General features: G+C 44.9%; 1 protein-coding gene across 4 annotated transcripts in view; it reads left to right on the top strand.

The window, feature by feature from the left end:
* LOC136833457 (uncharacterized) overlaps positions 1 to 17,641 on the top strand; it is a 67,471-nt gene extending 49,830 nt beyond the window's left edge. For all 4 annotated transcript variants that reach the window (XM_067095645.1, XM_067095646.1, XM_067095644.1 and 1 more), the window contains 3 exons: positions 14,323 to 14,517; positions 14,861 to 14,926; positions 15,668 to 17,641. In XM_067095645.1, coding sequence (XP_066951746.1) covers positions 14,323 to 14,517; positions 14,861 to 14,926; positions 15,668 to 16,939 — 1,533 coding nt within the window. In that variant the 3' untranslated portion in view covers positions 16,940 to 17,641. The remainder of the gene's footprint in view (positions 1 to 14,322; positions 14,518 to 14,860; positions 14,927 to 15,667) is intronic.
* The last annotated feature ends 524 nt before the right edge of the window (positions 17,642 to 18,165 follow it).

The following is an 18,165-nucleotide window of genomic DNA, read 5'->3' as shown; positions in this document are numbered from 1 at the left end:
GGTGTAAGAGAAGGTACAACATAGCAAGAGCTTCAATTTGTTTCTGCCAGCTATGGTTGAAGGACTGTGGTTGGCAGCAGCTTGAATTTTGAAATTTATACTTTGCTGGTTGTTTGCTCTATCTTCGATTGGTGAAATATTTATTTTCTGAGCCTTCGGCATAATTAAGATATTGTTAGGCAAGTTTTGATCATTGGTTTACAACTCTGCGTTTTTGGACTTGTATTAGAATTTTCCAGGATGTCTAACACTAGTAGTTCTAGTATAGGTATTGTAGCAAAGGCTGCAATACTAGACTGACTGAAGAATCTTACGACTCTCACACTGTGTTCAATGTGGGGACAAACATGTTCAGTGGATATTCGTTGTGAAGTGTAGTGACTGGGATTTAAAGAAGTGGAAGACTTTAGATTTACATCTTAAGAAACTAGGGAATCTAGTAAAGCTTTAGCTAGTCAGGATTCATCCGCTAAGTCAGATGCAATTGCACCTGTAATTTCTTCGATCCCATTCCATCTCCTCCACCTGTGCAACCTCTCCTTTACCCGGCTCTCACGATTCCAGCCCCAACACCATTGCCAGTCTGGAGTCGAAAATCGACACTCACGCTGAATTGATTGTGCAATCGATCGCTAAATTAGCGTCATCTGTGAAAGTGCTTATGGATAAAAGTAGTCGGGCGCCCGTGGCGCCAGTGGAAGTGCAGTGGTAGTGGAGGAGGTTGCTGTTCGCCCGCCGATTCTCCTAGGCCAAGGTCCTGACATACTCCCAGCACCTGGGAGAGTCAAACTGGCAGCCTAAGGGAGGTCGGTGGGGTCTGCCCTGGGCAGTCGCCCTCTCGGTTCAGTCTGTTGAATCCCAGACAATCTAGTAAAGCTTTATTAGTCAGGATTCATCTGCAAGTCGGATGGTGTTGCACCTGTAATTTCTTCCGATATTGTTCCATCTCTCTCCACCTGTGCAACCTCTCCCTTACCTGGCTCATTGCCTGGATCCCAACACCATCATCAGTCTGAGTCGAAACCGACACTCGCCTGGAATTGATTGTGCAATCAATCACAATTAGCGTCATCGATGAAAGTGTTAATGGATAAGAGGAGTCAGAGCGCCCGTGGCGCCCAGTGCATGGGCAGCAGTGGTAGTGGAGGAGGTGGTTGTCTGGCCCACCGATCTCCTAGGCTGTCCCTGACAGGCCCCCAGCACCTGGTGGGAGGAGTCAAACTGATAGCCTAAGGAAGTCGGTGTGGTCTGCCCCGAGCAGTCGCCTTCTCAGTTCAGTCTGCTGATGAATCCTTAGATCGCAACTAAAGTCATTGAAAGGCCTTCTGCGAGTGCTCACGCGTTCTCCAACGCCGAAGAATATCAGTCCGAGGCGCGTATACGCTTGGCGCGGACAAGTCACACCGCTGAAAAGGTATGCAGTGGATTTTGAGATTCCTTCTCCTGTTCCTGTAAGAAGGGCAAGGATTCAGCTGGCCCTCGTAGTCACTGGTTGAATCAGAACAATTTTCTCTTCCGCTTTGACGATTATCGTAAATTGGCGCCAAGCTTGTGGCACGGGACGCTCTTTGTCAAATAAAGGAACTACTTCATCAGGAGTTGCGCATCCAGCACATTCTCATCTCTGCAATCAGCACCCAGTGGCCAGCAATTGTGCTGAAGCGCCCTAGCTCCCATTTGCGGATGAGGCTCATTGGTGCCCAGTCACCATCAGGTTTTGTCACTGACTCCTTCTCTACAGCCCCTAGCACCCATTGGCCCGCCCTCCAAATTACCTCATGGTAGTGCCGCCCTGACATTGTTCCTCCACAGTTGACCTGATTCAGAGCAAACTGATAATATTCTCAGCTCTGTTTGAAGGCTCCTCTACAGCCTGGGGATGACAGCCGACTTTATCGCTTTCTCCTGTTTCTTTCTGGAGGAAGAGGGGATGTTCCAGACTAGATGCTCTTCGTTGCTGCATCACTCGTTGTTGAGGTTCCTACCAACGACTTTTCCAAGTAACCTTTTCTGTCTTGTGCAAGGGTTGCTCTTCGCCACCTGCGCCATGGGCGGCTTTTTTGGGAGGAACCTTATGGGGAGGGGATTGCCGGGCGTTGGGATCTTTCACTGGGATCTTTCATTGGCTCTTCCCGGACTTAGGGCTCAGGAACCAAATTGCTTACCCCGGGGTCTTGCATTTCGGGAGTTGCGGGTGCGCAGACTTTGGTTTGTACTCCCGTCGCCATTTTTGGTGTTCCGATTCTAGACTGGTGCTGTGTTGGGTGCTTGACTTTGTTGAGTCACACCAAGTGCTCGAGACTCTTCAGAGTCTTATACATCCCGAACCGGTGTGGGAGAGACCTGTCACCATCCCAGTTCAGGCACAGGGTGAGAGAAAGAACCAGGACATACAAGTGTCTCAGTTCTTCCTGCCAGTACTGAATTTTGAGTGCTCAATCAGTTCTGGAACAGTGTTTGGTCAGGTTTCCAGCCTGGTGTCTCGGTTGAGGGTTCGAGCACCTGGAGAGGCAATGATGAGGTTCCCTTCAGAGGTCCTGCGGGACTTCTGAGGGACTACCTCTCTTCGGAGAGGCAGTACATTTTCTTGTTTCGCTCTTCCCGGCCTTTGGGGTCGGGAACCAATTCGCATTCCCCACTGGGGTCTCATGTCTTGGGGCCTCGAGTGCACGACCTTTCGAGGCCGCGCTCTTAATTCCAGCTCTTAGAAGTCTGCGTCTAAGACTGGTTCTGTGCCTGTCCCTCCTCAGTTGTCTTCAGAAGCTGAGAGGAGCTTACTCCTGATGATTGTTCTTACAAGCCGAGCGCTCGGACTCCTTGGAATCTCGAGTGCTCAGCAAGTGCTCTGATTCCTTGGGATTGCAAGCACTCGACTGTGAGTCATTGAGTGTCCGGGATTCTGTGGAATTTCGGGCACTCCCCAAACCAGTACTATGGAGTTCACTCTCTGGTCTGGTTTAGGCACAGAATGAGAGGAGGTGTCAAATCATTCAGGTGTTTCGACATTTCCTGCCTGCTTCATTTTGAGTGCATGGTTTGTTCTGAAACTTGTGTCTCGGACCCTTGGGTTCGAGCACTCAGATTAGCAGACAAGAATCCTTTTTAAACCTTCTTCTCAAAGGGCTTCGGCCTTGAAGGAGATTAAAGCATGTCTTGAGGGCAGCACTAGTTCACGGCCGAGGTTTCCTGGCTTGGCTTAGCTCAGCCCTGCTTGCTTGCCCAGCCACCAATGGCATTTATGTGATCAGTTTGAATTGGCTTGGCTTGCTCGCCTAGCCCATGATCACATTTACCTGATCAGCTCGGCTAGTGCAGTTCAGTTTGCTTGCCCAGTCTGATCACGTTTATTGATCAGCTCGGCTCACTTAGTTCGGCAAACCAAATGTTGTCAAGGTGCTCCATCCTTCCGAACACTCAACTCAAGTGAACTTTTGCTCTCTTTAGGTTAGTGCTTCACCGTGGTGTTAGTGCTCTCCTTCCTCCGTGATGTCGTCATTACCTCTGGTTGACGATCACCCATGGTTGGCCTCTCCTGCTGGTTCTTCTAGCAGGACAGGTAAAAGTGCTTTTCTCCTCTCCTCTTCCCTCAAACCTTTTTGGTTGCTGCCAGGGGATGCAAGTTGGATAGAGAGGACTTTGATGAGTTTTGTTTCTTTTCTGATTTCTGCTACAAGGATCTATGTCTCGAGCTCGGTTCTCGGGTTGGCTTGCTGTACATCTGAGTGTTGAGGATGGTTTTCTGGGTTTTGGCGAGGTTATCCCTTCAAGGAGAAGAGATCGGTAGTGTCGTGCCCCAGGGGGACTCGAGGGTCATTGCCTTCAGGATGTGGACACCTTCAATTTTCTTTGCAGAGATCTTCATGCCGATTTGTCAGCACAATGATCTGAGGGAGAGGACCACGGCATCCCCTGTGAATAACTGTTCACTAAGGGCATTTTCAAGGGAGTTGGACAAATTATTGGTCGAGCCACCCAGTCAAGCTCCTTCCACTTCCTCTTCTTCGTCAGAAGTGATTCTTCTTGCCTCGGAGGGGTCTTATGCCAACTAGCAGATTGTCCTGGCTTTGGCTCGTCCGGACTTGCATCTCTCACGGTTTCTCTTTGCCCTGAAGGGTGTCCTCTCTCGCAACAAGAAACAGCGAGCCTGGGGGACACCACTATAGTGTCCTCCAGCTAGTCTCCTTGATGAATCTGTGATCCTTCACTGCTTCAAGGCTTTGCCTCCTCATATGTGATCATTCCTGCCTTCTGAGACTGTTCCAGCCTGGGTGTGAGTTTGTCTACCCAGCACCAAACAGCAACCTGTGGACAATTTTGGTGCTAAGAAGAGGGACACTGTTCTGATTCTGTTCTCCAGTCTAGAAAGTCCCGAGTCGTCACATTCCCTCAGGAACAGACCTTTACTCGGTTCTGCCTCCCTCTTTCACATAGTGTAGGTCGATGCCACGGTAGTCAAGGAGCGTGCCAGGGCAACTGCCTGGTTCTCTGGACAGTGGCAGGCTAGCCCTTCCTCAGCCCCTAAGAAGTCTCAGGCTTCAAAGGGCACTTGCAGAGCACCCAGCCTTCCTCATTCTCTTCTTAGAAATTGCACATGTGTGTGTCCCTTTCAACCCTCTTTCCAGTTGGGAAGAAGGCAGAGGGAGGAGGGGAAGGGAGAACGCTGGGAACGGCATTCTCCTCCTGCTGGTGCCTTGATGAAGGAATGACTGTCAAGTCATTGGATTATATGACAGCAACATAGCAGAGACCTGGTAGTGGATATCCTTCAGGATAAGTATCTGTCTTCCTCCATGTCTTGGCCACCTTTCATTGAACTTCTACTCTGGCTCCTCTCCTGTGTTCAGGAGCATCCAGCCCGGCTAGAGCTAGTTATCTTCGATGTCCTGTCCTCATTGCAGAAGCTGTCCACTCAGGGCCAGCTTCACCTTCGATTCTCTTCATGGAGAATGAAGGAGATCTGCTTCCAGTTCATAGTCCTTTCCTCTCTTGAAGGATGAGGGAGGATTTAGGCTGGTGCTTGAACGACAGGAACCTCTGAATGTGCCTGCATATTCCCCTCGCAACATGCTTCTGTTCTCCAATGCACCGACTGGGGAATAGGCACACACGTGTAAGACCGTTGTCTTCGAGATGTGCGACCGAGACAATAAGTACCTTCTCATCAGCATCCTGAAACTCAAGGCAGTTTCCTGGCCCTCTGAGAGTTTCATGATCAGTTTTTGAGATACTCTGTGGTGTTGTTGGGCAACAACACCACAATAGTGGCATATGTCAACAAACAAGAGGGTCTTGTTTCCCTCCTGTTGCATTGGTTGATTTTGCAGGTGCTTGAGTGAACTGTGGATACATTCCAGCCAATGGGTTGTATTGGCAGGCTAGCCCAGCCTTTGGCACCGAGGGACAGGGACAGAACTCCCTTCACTCAATTCTTCAGAGAGGTTGCTCAACTTGAGGGCTCCTTATCATCTTTCTGTTCACCACCCGGCACAACAGAAGTCTGTAGGTCCTCTGCTCCATCGTACCAGACCCACGGGCCGCTATGGTGATGCATACTGACACTGTGGGACAACCTCAACGTCTTCATCTTCCCTTTGTATTTGTCCAATTCGCAAGGTGTTCAGCAAAGTGTCGTTCACCCTGAATTTAGATGAATGCTTGAAGACTCCGCCTTTTGCCCAACCTGCTAGCTCTGCTTCCGAGGTACTGAGAAGTGTTCCTCCCTGACCCGACCTTCTGTGTCAGCAACCCGTAAAGTGGTTCCTCAAGCATTACAATCCCTGTGCCTTCATGACTAGAGACTATCCAGCTTACCTTGCAAGCATTGGCTTCTCGCTGAGCAGCAACTGAGATAGCTGGATACCTCTATCAATCCTCTGTGGCAATACCCAGGGACTGGAGTCATCTTCGCTGGTTGGCGTTGTTGACGGAACTTTTTCTCTGGTTAGATCCACTCTTCAGCAGGTCGCAGACTTCCTCGTCTTCTTCGCCAAGAGTTGCTTCTCTCCGGTTCAGCTGTGAAGACTTAGGTCCACATTCTGCTTAGTCTTTCACCTGAAAGTAACCCTTTTCTCATCAGCCAAGATTTAGTTACTGATGAGAAGCTTTGATTGGTCTTGCTTTCCCAGGGACCTCAGTCCCCTAGGCAGCACGCGCCCTTGCAAGAGTTGTCAGACAGAGATCCGACTCTCAAGAGCATCTCTCGCCTCACTCCGGCATTGGAGAAGAGAATAGACGATCTTCATAGACCTTCTTTGCTATGAGCATTCAAAGGATGGGGATCAGTAGCTCAACTCCGTCTCGGATGTTGTAGCGAACTCGGAACCTGTCGGCACCTGTTGCCAAGTTCAAGTTCTTCATGATCCCCTCCACCTTGGACTTGGTAGTCGATGATCCAGATCAGTCGCACCTTTGCCCTGATATGATGCTGCGGTACTTTCCAAAGAAGACTCGACATCTCTAAGGGGTGTCAACAATTTTGCGCTAGTACTAACTCGCCCAAGAAAGAAGTGTCCAAGGACAAGTCTTTCTTTCTGGCCTCGTGAGACGATTGGGAGGGGTACTCTGCAGCTGATGTTAATGACACCTGTACACTCCTCCTGAGAGCTCATGAAGTCAGTGGCTTGTTCCATCCCTCACATTCCGGAAGTTTCTGGCAGTCTGAAATCAGAGATGTGGTCTCTTTAGACGACATTTGTCTTTCTACATTCGGGTTTTTGCCCAAGAGTACTTGGAACCCCCTTTGCCTTGGACCTTTACAGGCTGCTCAACAAGTAGCATCCCATCTAAGGTATATGGTTCTGGAAGTGAGAGGGATTACAAGAGTGACTGGCCTCTCCTCCTTCTCCTTCCTTGTCCCCCTGCTTCTCTTCCCTCAGGCAGAGAATGGGACTTGAACCAACACTTGCTGGAACTTGCATATGATGTGTTAAGCTTACACATCGAGCAAGGGGAAGAAGGAGACCCTGGCAATAAGATAAACCCTTTTCTGGTTTTTCCCTTACTGCCTACGACTCTTTAGATTCTTCCTAGTCTATCTTTGTATGAGTTACGATTCTTCACTCATTTGAAAAGGTCCAGAAGCATGACAATTAATCTCTCAGTTCCTATACTCCAATCAATATGTCAGAGGCATGGTACTCCTCCTCACTCTTTTGACCAGGAGGAGTAGCCCAGGTGTTGAGAAAAAGAAGTTAAGTATATCTTAGTTTAACCAGACCACTGAGCTGATTAACAGCTCTCCTAGGGCTGGCCTGAAGGATTAGACTTATTTTACGTGGCTAAGAACCAACTGGTTACCTAGCAATGGGACCTACAGCTTATTGTGGAATCCGAACCACATTGTAGCGAGAAATGAATTTCTATCACCAGAAATAAATTCCTCTTATTCTTCATGGGCCGGTCGGAGATTCGAACTCTCAGCCAACAGAGTGGTAGCTGAGAACGGAACCCGCTCACCCAACGAGGAATGATCCAGGTGTGGAGAACTCCAGTCAGTTCAGTGACTCTCTCAGATTCCTCCCTCCAACAATTGAGTCTTCCACTGTAAAGGACCGATGGTTTGTATATCGTGTAGGAACAGATCACAATTTTTTAAAGTAAATTGTATTTTACCTAACTATACAAACCTGAGGTCCTTTACATTACATTTATGTCTGCCTCATGCCACCCCTCAATCTGAAACCTGGGCTAAAAGGCAAATTGGAATGTTTACATCTGGGCAGGAGGGACTCCTGCCTACCTAACAGCAGTTACTGCCTAACCACCTTGCTCAAGTGTTTTACTGGTCATTTTCAGCTTCGCTGTAAGTAATTCCTAATGCAAAGGACATCAGGTTTGTATAGATAGGAAAAATACAATTTACTTGAAAACATTGTGATTTTTTCTCACTGAGTATTTGTAACTAGACTGATTTTTGGCAATGTCTGACTCGTAGATTGGGATGAAAAGGCTTGGAAGGCTTTAGCTTTTCACTTTGCAAAACTAGAAAGAAATAGGAAGCATAAAGTGGCTTCTGAAGCCGAGAGTATATCCTTGGTTAGTCAGGATATGACTCCTAAGTAGGTAGGTGTTGATTTACCTATTGATTCATCACCTGTATCCAAAACTAGAAAGAAATAGGAAGCATAAAGTGGCTTCTAAAGCTGAGAGTATAGCCTTGGTTAGTCAGGATACGACTCCTAAGTCGGTAAGTGTTGATATACCTATTGATTCATCACCTGTATCCAATGAATCTCTTAAGTCCAGTCCTCTGTACCTGTCTCTCCTGGCTCCCTCGCTTCCGAACTCAGTTGCATCACCAATCTCGAGACCAGGATTGACCAAAAGTTTGGTCTTATGGTGAACACAGTGTCCCAGTTAGGGGAATCAGTGCGTTTCCGTTTGGAAAAGACGAATGAAAAAAGTGTCAGTGAAGTGATAGTGGAGGAGGTGGCTACCCGTCCCGCCGACTTTCCTAGGCAAAGGTCACTGCCTGACTCCCCTAATCCTGGGAGGTGAACTGGAGGCCCAAGGGAGGTTGGTGGGGTCTGCCCACAGATCACTCACTCGGTCAAGCCTGTGGTGTCCCATGCGACGACTGAGAGCTTGTTGGAAGGGCATCTCAGACGTTCATTGCCTATCCTCTGGTCTCGGAATTCCCAGCCGGGACAAGAAGCACCAGTGGCACTTCTCTAAGGAGTCTCATCTGTTAAAGAGGCACTTGTCATATTTGGAGCAGACGTCTCCACTCCCCATCAAAAGGTCTAGAGAACCTTCCCAGAGTCCCAGGCCATCTTGCAGTTTTTAGGACAGCTGGGAGTGCTTTTCATCAGATCATCCTTCTGACCGCCAGACTTTGGCTCCCAAGGATTCTCTGATGTCTCACAGGCACTCTTCGTCGACTTCCAAGCGTCTGCCCTCCAGGGAGTGCCAGCATTTTTCTGCAGAATGCCCACTAGCTCCCAAGTGCCCAGAAGCACCCGAGCTTCCAGTTACTCCCGGACACTCAGTAGTGCCTAAGCGCCCTTCTACCGAGCACTCAGGTGCACACACTGTGCTAGCCCCTGACTGTTCAACTCTTTCCTCCAAGCACCCGGCGCCAATTCCAGCTCTCTGAGCTTCCTATAGCCTTATGTCTAAGACTTATCCTCTCGTGGAGGAAGAGCTAGATCCTTCTCTAGCTCTCTTTCAACATCAGTTGAGTAGTATTTCTGATCTCCTCAAGAAGCCTCTGTCGTCAGTGAAGACTCACCCGGACCCTTCAGCATCACAGATGTCCTTGGAAGAGGAGGATTTAGGCCAGCAATCAACTTCCTCGGCCTATGCTGACCTTTTAAGATATTAACTGCTGTCCTTCCCAGACTTCTTTTCTCCAGCGACTCCTGTGGCTCCACAGTCAACGTTTATGATGAGTAACCCCGTCGAATTCCTCCAGACTCCCAAAATTGGTCCTCTCTTCATCCTTGAGAAAAGCTTTGGACAATGTTGAAGTTTGGCTTTTGGAAAAGAGGGGTCAAGGGAAGACCACCTTTTGTATCCCACCTTCTTGTCTCTCTCGAATGAGATACCAGTCTTACACCACTGGGGAAGCTCCTTCCCTGACAGTGGCTGCCTCCTCCCAGGGGACTTCTCAGGACTTATAGAATCTGCTCGCAGGTCAGCCTTCGCCTTGGCGAAGGTTAGTTTTCCTGTACTGAGTTGGATCATCTTCTCAAAAACCTTTTTAAGGTTTTTGAAGTGCTAAGCTTCCTCGATTGCTTCATGTGGGCCTTAGCAAAGAAGATTCAGTATTTCTCCCCTTATCTGAGGATTGCACATCATATTGGCTGAGAGTCATCTTCTTTGCCGATAAAGCTATCAGAGATGGTTCTCATGAATTAGCCTCGCTTTTCGCCATGGGGATACTGAAGAAGAGGGGGATCTGGTGCTCGTTCACCTCTAAGAGTGTTACGGTGTTCCAGAGGTCATTGCTCCTCTTCTCTGCTCTCTACCATCACCATCTTTTCCCACAATCTGTGGTCAGTAAGATTACTTTGGAGTTACAGAAGAAATCAACGCAGGACCTTTTGGCACAACTCACAAGATGCCCCAGAATATGGTCTTCCTTCAGTGCCAGATTAGCTTCATCTCTCCAGAGACAGCCCTTTTGAGGAGGTAGACAGCGATCAATTTCTAGACCTCGGGCCACTGTCCGCTTGTCCTCCATGCACCCGTGGGTGCCAGACTACTCCTCTTTTGGGAGAGATGGAGTGCACGAGGGGCTGAACCCTGGATAGTAGAAGTCTTGAAGGAGGGATACTTAATTCCCTTCAAAGTGAGGCCACCATTAGTCAGCACACCAGCCGCATTTATCGCCTACCCTGTTGGATCAGAAAAGTTTTCAGCCCCCTCAGAGGAGGTAACGTTGCTTCTTGAAAAAGGGAGGAGAGAAGTAGTCAAGGATGTCAGGTCGATGGGCTTCCACAATTGGTTGTTTGTAGTTCCTAAGTGTACAGGGGGATGGGGACCGGTCCTTGACATAAGTGCGCTGAATCTCTTCATCGAAAAGACAAGGTTCAAAATGGAAATGGATCACTCTGTTCTTTCATCCATTCATCAGGGAGATTGGATGATTTCCCTAGACATGTAAGATACATACTTTCGCATCACCATTCATCCTACATCAAGAAATTATCTGAGGTTTGTTTTCAAGAACGAAGTTTTCCAGTTCCGAGCCCTGTGCTTCGGTCTTTCAACAGCCCCACAAGTCTTCACCCGAGTTCTCGCCCCGCTGGCCAAGTGGCTACATCTAATGGGAGTCAACATCCTTCTCTATCTAGATGACTGGCTAATTCATTCATCCACAAAACAACAATGCATGGAGGACCTTCAGAGGACCCTTCTTTTAACTCAAGAATTAGACTTGCTGATAAACCTACAGAAATCCCAGCTGATTCCCTCTCAGAGGATTTTTTATTTGGGGATTCAGATAGACTGTCTGAGTTAGGGCTTTGCCGTCCAGCTGGAGAATAGAGCCCTACCTGAAAACAGTCAACCACTTCCTTTCTATCCAGACATGTTCAGCCAAAGATTGGATGAGTGCTGGGCACTCCGTTGTCAATAGAACAGTTCATCAGGTTAGGGAGATTACACATGAGAGTCCTAAAATTTTTTCTCAAGGTCAGCTGGAACCGAAAAATTTACCTTAACACTTATGTCTTTTCCATAACAGAAGAGATCAAAGAGAACCTGAGGTGGTGGCAGTCCACAGACAGGTATGCAGAAGGGAAGTCTCCTCTCCCATTGAACCCAAGCCTAGATTTCTTCTCCGACGCATCGGACATTGGTTGGGGAGCCCATCTAAGAGACAAAGAAATTTCAGGCTCTTGGTCTCTAGAGGAGAGACTTCTTCACATCAACAACAAGGAATTGAGAGCAATTCATTAGGGACTTTTACATTTCGAGGAAGAAGTCCACAACAAAATTGTGACAGTGCACTTGGACAACACCATGGCCCTATAGCGTACATCAACCAACAGGGAGGCACTCACTTCTCCTCCCTGTTGAGACAGCAAGGTCACTTCTGATTTGAGCAGACCAAAACAGGACCAAGTTGCTCACTCATTTCATCCAAGGCAAAATTAATGTCTTGGTGGACGACTTGAACCAAAACTAACAAATTCTCACAACAGAATGGACCCTGGACAGGTCTGTAACGACCTGTGGAAACTTTTGGGGAGACCATTGCTGGATCTCTTTGCTACATTCAGAAACCACCGTCTTCCTCTTTATTGCTCCCCATTTCCAGACCCTCATGCATGGGCAACAGATGCCCTTCTGCAGGACTGGTCCAATCTAGATCTATACACCTTCCCTTCATTTGGTATGATAAGGGAGGTACTGAACAGGCTTCAAGCTCACTTGAATGTCAAAATGACCTTGATAGCTCCCTTTTGGCTCCAGAAAGAGTGGTTTGCAGACCTTCTGGCTCTACTTGTGGGCTTCTCAAGACGCCTTCCTATGATACCAGGGTTTCTCAGACAGCCCTACTTCAGGGGGTTCCATCAGAACTTATCCACTTTGGCCCTGACAGGGTGTCAACTGTCAACAAACTCCTGCGAGCGAAGGGTTTTTCAAAACCTGTGGCAGAGGCAATTGCCAATTGCAGACGTCAGTCCTCGAACAAGGTCTGCCAGGCAAAGTGGGCCGTCTTTAGACTTTGGTGCAGAAGACATAATATCTCGTCTTCTGAGATGTCTTTAAATCAGACGTTAGACTTTGTGTGTTATCTGAGATCCTCCAGGGGCCTATCCTCTTCGACTATAAGAGGTTATAGGTCTATGCTTAGTTCCGTCTTCCACCATAGAGGCTTAGACAGTGCCTCAAACCAAGACATTTCAGACCTCATTAAGTTATTTGACTCCTCTAGTCATAAAAGAGAAGAGACAGTCGCATGGGGTCTGGATGTAATCCTCAGTGGATCGTGACCCACCATTTGAGCCCCTTCGCTCATCTTCTTTGAGAGATCTGGCTAGGAAGCCAATATTTCTCATGGCCTTAGTGACTGCTAAAAGGGTTAGCGAACTCCATGCAATAGACAAAACGTTGGATTCATCCAGGGTGATGCATTTTGCTCTCTAACCCTTGGATTTATGGCGAAGAACGAAATTCTTTCTAAACCCTGGCCTTGTTCTTTTTTAATAAGGAATTCAAAGGACATTCTAGGTCCAGAAGAAGAGGAGAGAGCTCTTTGCACAGAAAGGGCTCTCAGATATTAACTTCATAGAATTGAAAAGATTAGAGGACCAGCAAGAGCTTATGGTGTTCTGTTAAGAATCCATCTAGACTGCTTTCAAAGAATGCCATCTAGTTCTTTTTAAGGGACCTCATCCTGGAAGCCCATTCCCAGATTGGAGAAGATTGTCTTCCTTGAAGGTGAGAGCTTACGAGGTTAGGGAAGTAGCTACCTCGTTAGCTTTTAAGCACAACTTGTCCCTGTCCTCTATCCTACAAGCAACCTACTGGCGATGTAAGTCGGTATTTGTCATGTACTATTTGTGAGATGTTGAAACGCCATACGATAATTGCAGTACCCTGCAACCCTTATCCATAACTGGAATGATACAGGGCGAGGAAGCATAGGGAGCTCCCCTTCCATCCTCCTTTACCTTCATCTTGGACTTTGGTGTTGAGTCCCAGGGGAGTCTGGGGCTACTGTGCACTTGAGTACCCACCAGTTTTTAGTGATTGGGTGGTGGTCTCTTGATTTAAATGATGTAGGTGACTAGAAAGTTTGGTTGGTTTTTAATTATGGTTCTGCACCCTGGGCAGGGACAAATAGTTGGATTTCGTCAGCCATTGGAAACATCCTTTGCCGCAGAGTTCCTTCTGATACTTTCTCAGCCATCGGAGTACTCCTTCGCTGGAAAGTCCCCACATCAGTAGAGGTGCTCATCGGCTATGCCCCTGCGCCACTACAGGTTGAGATGAGCACCAACCAGAGGCAGGATCTACCTGTAGTAGCTCTCTCACCAGAGAACATGGAGTAGAATTATGTCCATGAATTCCCACTCCTGTCAATGTGGGATTCAGCGATGTAATTACTGGGTAAGTTACATATATAAAAATGACATTTTTATGATAAAATAAAGTTTTATGTATACTTAACCCAGTAATTACGGGTAAAGGCCTCCCCTCGTATCGACATTTCAGCACAAACAAATTGAAGCCATTTGCTAAGTTGTTCCTCTTCTTCCCCAGAAAGTGGGCGGGGTCTAGTCACTTACTCAAACAGAAGAAGTGTTACCAGAATTTCGAAATTCAAGCTACCGTGCGAGTAGAAACTACAGCGATGTAATTACTGGGTAAGTATATACAAAAATTTATTTTGTCATAAAAATGTCATATTTTATAGGAGATTATTCCTATCATAGCTGATGGGTGCTGTGGCTAAATCTATTTTTAATATGTTTTGTTCTCTTATGCTTCTTGAAGGAGGCAATGTTATTAGTTTGTTCTGTGAGCCTTAGAAATATCATGCCCCTACCTTTGGCACAAAATTACCATCCCTGAGTAACAGGCATCTTTGTGTAGATCACTGATCTGCATATCACTGAAAGAATGGTATTAAGTTTGCGCTTGTAATATTCTGAACAAAAACTTGAATTAATACAAGAAATTCAGATATGGTATGGACGACACGTGATTTACTAATGAGAATTTATTCTTGTGATTTTGCACTCAGTTCAAACAGAACATAGTACATTATCTTTCGAAATTGATACATTGTGCTTCAAGAGAGGGTTAACAAAAGCGCAGTTATTTCGATTGGATGATATAGTTCTGATATTCGTTGTACTCTATCAGGTTCTGCCAGCTTCTTCAGTCATCATGGAGCAAGGTGATCCTAATCTTCCAGGCCCATCAGGCTATGTTTCTAGAGTAGAAGCCAAAAAGAGAAATCGCAGGAAGGGCATTCCACAGAGGCTTAGTCATTTTGCCGAGATACTAGAAGAGTCCTCCGATGAAGACCCTGTACAACACAGCACTAGTTTATTTACGGTAAAGCATTTGATTGTGACATTAGTTGGCTTATATTATGAGGTATTCAGTTTATTTATCATCGATACTTCAGAGATATCCCAGCTAGTAAGGGATCAAACATAAAACAGTTTTATTGTCATTATTCCATGAAATATCCAAAGGAAGACAATAGATTTTCTAGAGTGCATCCTTGATTGTTATACAAGCGTTTGAGAAGCTGATAATCAAGATATTTTACATCTAAACATTTACATAATGTACTGGCTTTCAGTGATGTATAGATATTTAATTTAATGTACCCCAGATTTCTTTGCTTAAAAGCAAAACGTTAATCATCTGGACATATTTTAATTCATTACAGGCACATGTGCCAATGTTTTCCTTATCAAAAAGTCCAACAAAGCGAAAACGAGAAGGGAGTTATAAGGTAAGAAAAAGAGAGCACTTCGTTTGAGTTATATGCTATGTATTTGTCGTATATTAATTGCTTGGTTTATATAAACTTAGTCCAAAATCTTCAATCGGCTGCTAGTATGTGTGCATCTTGATAGATAAATGAATCGAAAGGAGAAATTCTTCAAGGTTCTATTAATTTGATTTTTAAAAATTGTAGAAATGCAATGGTTGAAGTGGCACTATGCGCTTGTATTGAATTGCAGAGTTATATTGCTGAATACCTAATTGAATGAAAAATGTGTATCATTCATTCCATTAGGGACTGTTAGGATCATTGCCAAGTGGGTTTAAAAAGAAGTAGTAACTCAAATTATGATCCACATTCCAGCAAATGAAGCATGTTAAAATGGGAATAATATTACCTGAAAAAACCACCGAAATTGTTGCGCTTTCTGTGATGAGGATAATCGTGAAGGGAAATTCCCCTAATTAAAAAGGGATTATTTGATATGCAATATGATCTGACAATCGATGCATATAGCGAAAATATTATTGTAAATTGTTCAGGGGGCTGTTCAAAAGCACTCAAAATGTTATGTTGTCTAACATAATCTTGTATAGTGGACAGTCATCCGTTATTTGCCATTTTGATAAATTTGAAAAAACTGAATGATGCAAATTCATTATTCGCCACTTTTCATGTAAGAGCAATGCCATCCATATTTGCAATTTCATTAAATTTTATTTGTTTATTTTCTTTGCAATCTTGCAGGAAGGTGTGCATGCTGAAGTAGAGACTGATATTCTACTGAAAAGAGACGAAGGTAAGGGGATTATTATATGGGTTCCCAAAGATTCACATAGCTTGGCCCTGAATCGTGAAGATTGTCAAGAGACTAGAAAAATCTCACGAACTGTCCACTTAGACGAGTATTTTGATATTAGAGCAAAAGGAAAATTCGCTTCAAAATCGTTGGACGAGGAATGCGATACTGGTATATGTGATGATCTCAAAGGAGTGTGGTTTAGAACGGGACGAGTGAGTGGGCATAATAAGTATGGAAATGTGAGGTTTATCATTCAGTTGAACACTTTCCTGCAGTATCTGAACGAGAAAGCTGTTTTCAAATTCTATTTGTACGAAATATTCCAGTCAACGAGTCATTGTGCCAGTCGTTTCATTGTTGCCGAAGATAGGGATCATCAGATTCCCGGGGATCTAATGCCTTACAATTATAGCATTTCAGGTGGGCCTTGGTATGTGGAGCAAAATGACAATGGGATACTGGTTCACAAGTTCGCTAATGCAATTAGGGCATATAAATCTGCCGAAAAGTATCCTTTGAAACACGAAGTCGAGTTCTTCTTGAAGGGACGCGAAAACATATATTCAGAACTTTACTTGTATGTCCATCCACTTCCGGAAAACCATAGCAGAGCTAATGACAGTGAAGGAATGTGCTACACATATCAATCGGAAACTTGTACAAGATCATCTCCTTGTCCATATGCCTTACCCAAAGCTTCAACCTCCTTGGAAATAGAAGAGGACTGGACACTTGAAACATTTGCAATGTACACAGCGTGGATGATTCAGAAACAAGTTGAGGAGAAACTTTTGTGTCTTGGCTGCAACGAGGATGCCTTGCAAAAGTGCGGTAATGACATGATACCCATTTTGTTAAAGGTGATGATGCAGAAAGCCAGGCAAATGTTCGCATTTGTCTTGAGCAGAAATCGCGATGATTTGGGTGGCGAGAAAAAACACTTCGAATGGGACGGACGAGAAAATATGATGGAAGAGCATAAACAGATGTTAGAAGTCGTCAATAAGCATGTTGATGAATACATAGATGTGTTGAGAAACTATATACTAAGCGAGAAAACTTTTGCCCACATGGCTGAATCGGGAAAAATGGAACTTCATATGGGGCAGATGGTGGAATCCATGTCGGAGGAACTTTACGAAGTAGTTCGCAATGACATTGAAAGCCTAGCTGTTGAGATGAAGAATGCTTTACAGAAAGAAATGGTGGAAAAATAGACTGGAAGCATATTGGAGGAGAGTTTCATACCTTGAAACCTTTATTCTAAGTCTTACCTCAAGTTTACAGCCTTCCTAAGGTTTTATAATGTAACTAAATTGGGTTTAAAATCTATTAACTATTTACCTCCGTATGTAATTTTATATTCATTTCTTCTGTTAAGAGTCTTTTTAATAAATGTCCATTTCCAAGCCACGTAACCTACGTTTTGATAGGCTGTTCGAAACTTATGCTTCCAATTAGTACACTCCTTTTGAGTATTGTGAGATTTGTTGTAATGCAACTAGCAGTTTCATACAAGTTTATGAATACATAGGTAAGCTAATAATGGCTGAAATTCATGTTTTCACTTTGATAAATTGTGTAAGTGGTGAAGGATTATTTCTATTATATATGTAAAGGTTACTGATAGAAGTGAATGTGCAAAATGTGTAGACTTAATTACTTGATTCACAACACTTACTCAAGCCAAGGCAAGAAAAACCCCCAAAACTTTCAGGTTGAAATAAATTTCTCCCTGAAAATAAGATTTGCGACAAAGGGGACAGAGAAACGCCTTATTAGTGATGTGCAAGTTGGTCTCTTCAAATTTTTGTGATAGTGATTCCTGTAGAATATCGTTCTATGACATTGTGTTCACTGGGGAAATAATCTAGTTTTGGTGGATGTTGCAGTAGAGAAAATATATACTATATACAGCAGACTCGCTTTGCATTCCTTTTACAGTTACAATGCTTTTCCTATTTAGAAATTTATTAACGTTAATATGTGACATTGCTTGTTTCATTGACTTGGTTGCTGAGTACGACGTTCTTTTGAGCTATATCCTATACAGTAGTTTTGGCATAATCTGCAGTACAGAAGAGATCAGAAAAACAACAAAGTAGATCAAACTAAAGAGTAAGTGATTCATGTAACAACTATAACACTCTGAACTTGCAAATATAAATTCAAATTTGAATATTTTTAGATGAATTCATCCACTCGGAAAGGCCCTTCAAGCATGAATAATTACGTTCTATCCCAAAGTGATAAGAGCATTTGAATTTCTTGGCCTAGTGGGCAGCGGCCTTGCCTTTCAATCGAAAGACCTGGGGTCTATCCTGATGTCAGTTAGAAATTTATTTCTGTTCTACACGTGATTGTGTTGATTATTTCTATCATATTCACTCAGAATGGATAATTTGAAAGAAATGCTGTCAATTGGGTCATTGCTGAGTCGGGA

This window comes from Macrobrachium rosenbergii, chromosome 51, assembly GCF_040412425.1.
Source record: "Macrobrachium rosenbergii isolate ZJJX-2024 chromosome 51, ASM4041242v1, whole genome shotgun sequence".
Classification (NCBI taxonomy): Eukaryota; Metazoa; Arthropoda; class Malacostraca; order Decapoda; family Palaemonidae; genus Macrobrachium; species Macrobrachium rosenbergii.
Note: the sequence above shows the minus strand (reverse complement) of the source record. Positions and strands in the feature narration are given on the sequence as shown.